Source organism: Apaloderma vittatum, unplaced genomic scaffold (genome assembly GCF_000703405.1).
Source record: "Apaloderma vittatum isolate BGI_N311 unplaced genomic scaffold, ASM70340v1 scaffold26207, whole genome shotgun sequence".
NCBI lineage: Eukaryota > Metazoa > Chordata > Aves > Trogoniformes > Trogonidae > Apaloderma > Apaloderma vittatum.
In genome coordinates this window covers 6431-6658 of record NW_009727128.1, presented here as the reverse complement: position 1 = coordinate 6658, position 228 = coordinate 6431, and the positions used below count along the sequence as shown (strand labels likewise).

The following is a 228-nucleotide window of genomic DNA, read 5'->3' as shown; positions in this document are numbered from 1 at the left end:
TAGGGTCACGGGGTCCCGCGCCCTCCCCGGTCCCACTGGGAACATCCCTGGGAATGTGGGCAGGATCCTGCTCCAGCTAGGGGAAGGAGCCTGGAGCCAGCAGGGGGAGGACAAGGGGTGGGATGCTACCTGGGGAAACTGAGGCAGGAGATGCTGGGATGCCCTGCTGGCTCTAGCACGTCTCCCTCTCTCATTCACTTCTAGAGGAGGATCACTCCGAAGATGAGT

General features: G+C 62.3%; 1 protein-coding gene across 1 annotated transcript in view; it reads left to right on the top strand.

Moving 5' to 3' along the window:
* CUX2 (cut-like homeobox 2) overlaps positions 1-228 on the top strand; it is a gene marked incomplete at its 3' end in the record, with an annotated part of 10783 nt that overhangs the window by 4133 nt on the left and 6422 nt on the right. The window contains exon 11 of the mRNA XM_009873577.1: positions 205-226. Coding sequence (XP_009871879.1) covers positions 205-226 — 22 coding nt within the window. The remainder of the gene's footprint in view (positions 1-204; positions 227-228) is intronic.